At 37.9% G+C, this 6,190-nt stretch overlaps 1 protein-coding gene across 5 annotated transcripts in view; it reads right to left on the bottom strand.

Moving 5' to 3' along the window:
• Positions 1-1,463: 1,463 nt before the first annotated feature.
• The window catches only part of Oatp26F (Organic anion transporting polypeptide 26F), a 669,510-nt gene continuing 664,783 nt past the window's right edge, over positions 1,464-6,190 (bottom strand). For all 5 annotated transcript variants that reach the window (XM_070099851.1, XM_070099848.1, XM_070099850.1 and 2 more), the window contains one exon: positions 1,464-3,238. In XM_070099851.1, coding sequence (XP_069955952.1) covers positions 3,010-3,238 — 229 coding nt within the window. In that variant the 3' untranslated portion in view covers positions 1,464-3,009. The remainder of the gene's footprint in view (positions 3,239-6,190) is intronic.

Here is a 6,190-nt window from a genome sequence, read left to right as displayed (position 1 = left end):
AGAGATTTTTATAGTATTTTTGGATTTGGAAAAGGCGTATGACGGGATGGAAAAGGGGGTAATGTGGCAGATGTTTCAAATGTATGGAACAGGAGGTAGGTTACTGAAAGCAGTGAAGAGGTTTTATGAGGATAGTGAGGCTCAGGTTAGAGTATGTAGGAGAGAGAGGGAGATTATTTCCCAGTAAAAGTAGGTCTTAGACAAGGATGTGTGATGTCACCGTGGTTGTTCAATATATTTACAGATGGAGTTGTAAGAGAAGTGAATGCTCGGCTGGTGGCAAGAGGTGCAGGAATAAAAGATAAAGAATCTGACACAAAGTGGGAGTTGCCACAGTTGCTCTTTTTCGTTATGACACTGTTTCAGAGGTTGGTGGATGAGTTAAGTAGGGTATGTAAAAGAAGGAAATTAAAAGTGAATATAGGAAAAGGTAAAGTGACGAAAATAAAAAAAAAACTTAGGCAACGAAATATTGGATTCATATTGGAGGGAAAGAGTATGGAGGAGGTGAATGCATTCAGATATTTATGAGTGGACGTGTCAGCAGATAGGTCTATGAAAGATGACGTGAATCATACAATTGATAAGGGAAAAAAAAGATGAGTGGTGCACTGAGTCGTCTGTGGAGTCAGAGAAGGGAATATATGAGAGTATAGTTATACCAACGCTCTTATATGGGTGTGAAGCATGGGTGGTGAATGTTGCAGCGAGGAGAAGGCTGGAGGCAGTGGAGATGTCATGTCTGAGGGCAATGTGTGGTGTGAATATTATGCAGTGAATCCATAGTTTGAAAATTAGGAGGATGTGTGGGGTTACTAAAAGTATTACCCAGAGGGCTGAGGAGGGGTTGTTGAAGTGGTTCGGACGTTTAAAGAGGATGAAACGAAATAAAATGACTTGGAGAGCGTATAAACCTACAGTGGAAGGAAGGTAGGGTAGAGGTCGGCCTAGAAAAAGTTGAAGGGAGGGGGTGGAAAGAAGGGTTTGTGTGCATGGGACTTTGACTTCCAGCAAGTATGCGTGATCGTGTTAGATAGGAGTGGATACAAATGGTTTTTAGGACTTGACGTGCTGTTGGAAGTCAGGGAAACCGGCAGGCCGGACTTGAGTCCTGGAGATGGGAAGTGAAGTAGTGTCTGCACTCTGAAGGAAGGGTGTTAATGTTGCAGTTTTATAACTGTAGTGTAAAGCACCCCTCTGGCAAGACAGTGATGGAGTGAATAATGATGAAAGTTATATATATATATATATATATATATATATATATATATATATATATATATATATATATATATATATATATATATATATATATATATATATAATATACGTATGTACGTATCTTATTTAGTAGACAAAGGACTCGTAGATGTAAGCAGGTTATTATATGTTTTGAGATAGAGCAACTTACATTATTACGTTTGGATACTACAAAAGAAACAAACTTTTACAAAAAAGTTTATTCAAATAAATCTTAGGCACATGCTGTAATCCATAACTGATTAAAAAAAACTAATATTTAGAACACCTACAGCTGAATTAAACATTCACGTAGAGATATATCTACAATACTGAATAATACAAGATTTATTATACAGTTCTTGAAACACAACTGATATCACTTACAACTGTCAGACAACAAGATTTGTAAACACATTTAGAAAAATATACTTGTCTAAGTGATTGGGAAAGCAGTTGCATATTTATTTTAGGTACGAAATCGTTTAAGTACCTGACCTTATTTTTTTTCGCTACATGACTTATTTTTGGTACCTCACCATTATTTTAAGGAATCTCACCTTTGTTCTAGGTACAGATCCTTATTGTTACAGGTACTAAATTTTCATTAATAGGCACCTGACCCCTCAGGTATCATTTTTAGGCATCTAACCATTTTTAAGATACTTGACCCCCCTCTTTAGGTACCTAGCCCTTATTTAGGTGCCCAAATATTTTTCTTCAGTACTTTAGGGCACATTACCAAGGCACCTGACCCCCTCTTTAGGTACCTAACCCTCTTTATAGGTACACCAATCTCTTTCTTCAGTCTGAGAACCTAAACAGTACTTTAGGACACTTACCACGTACGGATCTGGAACTTGGATTATATTTAAAATCACATCTGGACGGATAAACATAATAAAAATATAACTAAAATGAGGATAAATATAAACCTCTGCTAAGTGCATTCCAGATACCGAAAATATCCAACTGTTGATTAGAACTTTAACCAGAGTGTTCTCTCTCGTTCACAAACTGTTTGTACTGGCGCTACGCAAAATGGAGAAGGGGACAAGATAACTGTTTGTACTGGCACTATGCAGGAAGAGGGCAAGGAAGTGGCCCTCACTACTTTGTTATTGTGTGTTATTAGAACTACTCAGACAATATGTTAACGTGACTCAATATGTGGTTTATGGCATTTTATTGTGAAGGTGTTTCGCCCACCAGGGGCTATCACTTCTCGAAATTGATAAAGTCGCTGGTGAGCGAAACGTCTCTTCAATAAAATGCCATAAACAGAATATAGCGTCTTATTAACTGCCATATTATTGCCAGCATTGACTCGTTATTTTTATACTTGACCATGAAAGCAATTCTTGGCATATATTCCTTTCTAGCACGAGTGCAATTTGCTTCTAATATGTAAAGTGATGACTTTTATTTAACTAAGAAAAAATTATATTAATTGAAAGTCCTATGTAGGTTCTGCTCAGTAGGCCGTTACACAAGTCATTTACGGGGCCAATTATTTAGTTTATGCTTAAATGCCCAGTTCAAATATAATTTCACGTAAAAATTACCTTAGAAATAATACAACATATATAAAATAATACAATTTTAATATAAAGGGAACTATAACGGCAAGAAAATTCTCAGAGGACAGAGGACGTACATGAACATAAAATAAAGTCTAACTCTGAGACCTAGACTGTTATTTCTTCGTATTGTTAAAAATATATTTGCATACATATATTAAGTCATTAACACCTACACCAGCACTGCTCTTCACGAGAGCTCTGCTGCAGGATTATCAATGCCACTAAATTCCTTGATGTCTTTGGAATACTTGATGTGGGGTGAGACGGAGAGAGCGGCAGCATCACCAGCAGTGGGTGAGGTGATGGTAGGAGAGTCAGCATCCCGGCTCTCTGGAGGAGGCACGTACAACCACCATGACAGGAAGAACAGCACAGTGGATAGGAACTTGAAGATAATAGAAATACCCATCATGTACCTGAAGAAACAATGTTCAGTATGAATAATGTATTTTTCTATTGCCAACAAACACCTCCATAAACTATCTAAAAAATAACCGGCAGAGAAAGGTCCGCCAGTCAGCTTACCTACTGGTGAGGTATTGAAGGTTATTGTGGCATGCAAAGAGTACGTAACCTTTATTCGGCGCATGTACACACCCCCAACTAGCGAACCAGGGACTGAGGGTTGACGATGGGGCCCCGTCGTTCAACCAGTACCCAGGTTCCATCCAATGAGAAGATGGTTTTGGCAGTCGCAGAGGTTATGTGGGTACCACTCTCCTGTCTGCCCTTGTCATTCCCATTCTAGAGCAGGTTGAAGCACGGTCTGCTCTCTAGTGGCTTCTGTTCTGCCTTGCTTACCGTGGAGTGCACCAATATCTATCGCTGTACATAGTGTATATAGTGTACATACTTCTGTTCTAATTGGTGAATGATAATATATTTATTTATTTATTTATTTATTATAAATTTGTGCACACATACAGAGGTACAAAAAAAAAATACAGATAAGAGCAGTATGCCAAAGCCACTTATACTATGCATAGCATTACGGGCTGGCTTAAAATTAACTTAAGATTAACTAAGCAATGATGAAGTCAGTGATAAAACATTAATGTAAACAGATTACTATAAAGCACAAGTGAGTATTACAAAGACAGGTCATATGAAGGATTCTGTAAGGTAGTGTATTTAAAAATAATAAAGTTAGATTCGGTTTTAGGTTTAACATTTATGTGATATAATTGTGAGAAACATTTAAGATATACAATTTATAAGGTTCAGTTATTCAGTATTTATTTGGTTTTGGGTGAGTAAGTGATCTTTGAGTAGAGACTTGAATTTATAAACAGGTAGTGTTTCTTTTATATTTACAGGTAATGAATTCCAGATTTTAGGGCCTTTTATGTGCATTGAGTTTTTGCATAGTGTGAGATGAACACGAGGAACATCAAAGAGTGATCTGTGCCTTGTGTTATGGTCATGTGTTCTGTTGAGGTTGGCAAGGAGATGTTTGAGGGGAGGGTTAATATCAGAGTTAAGTGTTCTATGTATGTAATAGGTGCAGTAATAAGTATGGATGTTTTGTATGGTGAGTAGGTTTAGTGTATTGAATATTGGTGGAGTGTGCTGCCTGTAGTGAGAATTTGTTATCATTCTAACTGCAGCCTTTTGTTGGGTAATTAGTGGTCTGAGATGGTTAATTGTTGTTGAGCCCCATGCACAAATTCCATAGGTGAGATAGGGGTAAATAAGAGAGTGATATAGGGCCAGGAGGGCTGACTGTGGAACATAGTACCGTATCTTCGATAGTATGCCTACAGTCTTGGAAATTTTCTTAGAAATTTGTTGTATATGTGTATGAAATTTGAGTCTATTATCAAGGTGGATTCCTAAGAATTTTCCCTATGTTAGCTTTGTGATAGGTGATCCGTTTATCATTATGTTAAGAGGGACATCTGTAGCTCTGTTACCAAACTGAATGAAGTAGGTTTTGTCAATGTTTAGTGTAAGTTTGTTAGTCCTCATCCAGGTAGATATTTTCTGTAATTCGGTATTTACAGTATTGGCTAGTGTGACTGGGCTCGGGTGAGAGAAGACGTATGTAGTGTCATCTGCAAATAGTGTGGGTTTGAGTAATTGCGAAGCATTTGGAAGGTCATTTATGTATAGGAGAAAGAGAAGAGGGCCAAGGACACTTCCCTGTGGGACACCAACTGTAATTGGTTGCGCAGAAGAGTTTGCCCCATTTGCGTACACATATTGGCTTCTGTTGCTGAGGTATGACTTGAGGTAGTTGAGGGAGTGCCCTCTTATACCATAGTGTGACAATTTTACGTGGAGCAAGTCATGGTCAACTGTATCAAAAGCTTTACGTAAGTCAATGAAGATCCCCAGTGGGAGTTCTTTTTTCTCTATTGCAGTGTATATATGTTCTAGCATGTGTATAATAGCATCATTAGTATTTTTATTAGGCCTGAATCCAAATTGGCAGGGGTTGAGTATGTTTTGGGAGATAAGGTAGGAGTAGATTCGTTTATGAATTAATTTTTCGAAGATTTTTGAGAGAGGGTGTAAGTTGGATATTGGCCTATAGTTATTCAACTCTGCTTGGTCTCCTCCTTTGTGGATCGGGGTGACCCTTGCTATTTTGAGTACTGTAGGGAAGGTGGAGGATTCAATGGATTTGTTAAAGAGTGTTGCAATAATTGGAGACAGCACTTGTAACACTTTTTTGTATATAAAGGGTGGTAAGGTACTTAAATCTCCTGCCTTGTTTTTTAGTGCATTGATAATAAGGGAGACTTCGTATGGGTTAGTCGGAGCTAGGAACAGTGTGTTCGGGTAGTTGCCGGTGAGGTAGTCATTTGGTGGGGTATCTGAGCTTGGGATTTTATTGGCAAGGTTTTGTCCTATAGTGGAGAAGAAATCATTGAGTCTGTTTGCTGTTTCTGTTGGTGGGAGTTGGGGTTCATCTGATTTTGCTAATTTTATTTCGCTATTTCGTGATATCTTTTTTGTTCCCAGAATTTCTGATAGGGTTTTCCAGGTCTTTTTTATATCACCTCGTAAGTTGGATAATCTGTTCTCATAATACAATTTTTTTGCCCTTCTTATCAGGCTGGTTAGGATTGACGAGTAACGTTTTGTTTGGTCTCTGGTTATGTGACCCATTCTGTACTGTTTTTCATAATGGTGTTTTGTATTTATGGATTTGAGAATGCTGGGTGTTAGCCAGGGACTGTTCAGTCTCTTTGCTGTCATCTGTTTAGTTTTTTTAGGGCAGTGCTTGTTATAGAGGTATTGGGTCTTTTTTAGAAAATTATTAATACATTCGTCAATATCTGTATAGATTTCTAGCTCAGTGTGCCAATCAATGTTTGCTAATGCTGTTGTGAAGTTATTAATGGCTGCCTCATTGTGAAGTC

Source organism: Cherax quadricarinatus, chromosome 69 (genome assembly GCF_038502225.1).
Source record: "Cherax quadricarinatus isolate ZL_2023a chromosome 69, ASM3850222v1, whole genome shotgun sequence".
Classification (NCBI taxonomy): domain Eukaryota; kingdom Metazoa; phylum Arthropoda; class Malacostraca; order Decapoda; family Parastacidae; genus Cherax; species Cherax quadricarinatus.
The sequence above is the reverse complement of the archived record's forward strand: the minus strand, read 5'-3'. Positions and strand labels throughout refer to the sequence as shown.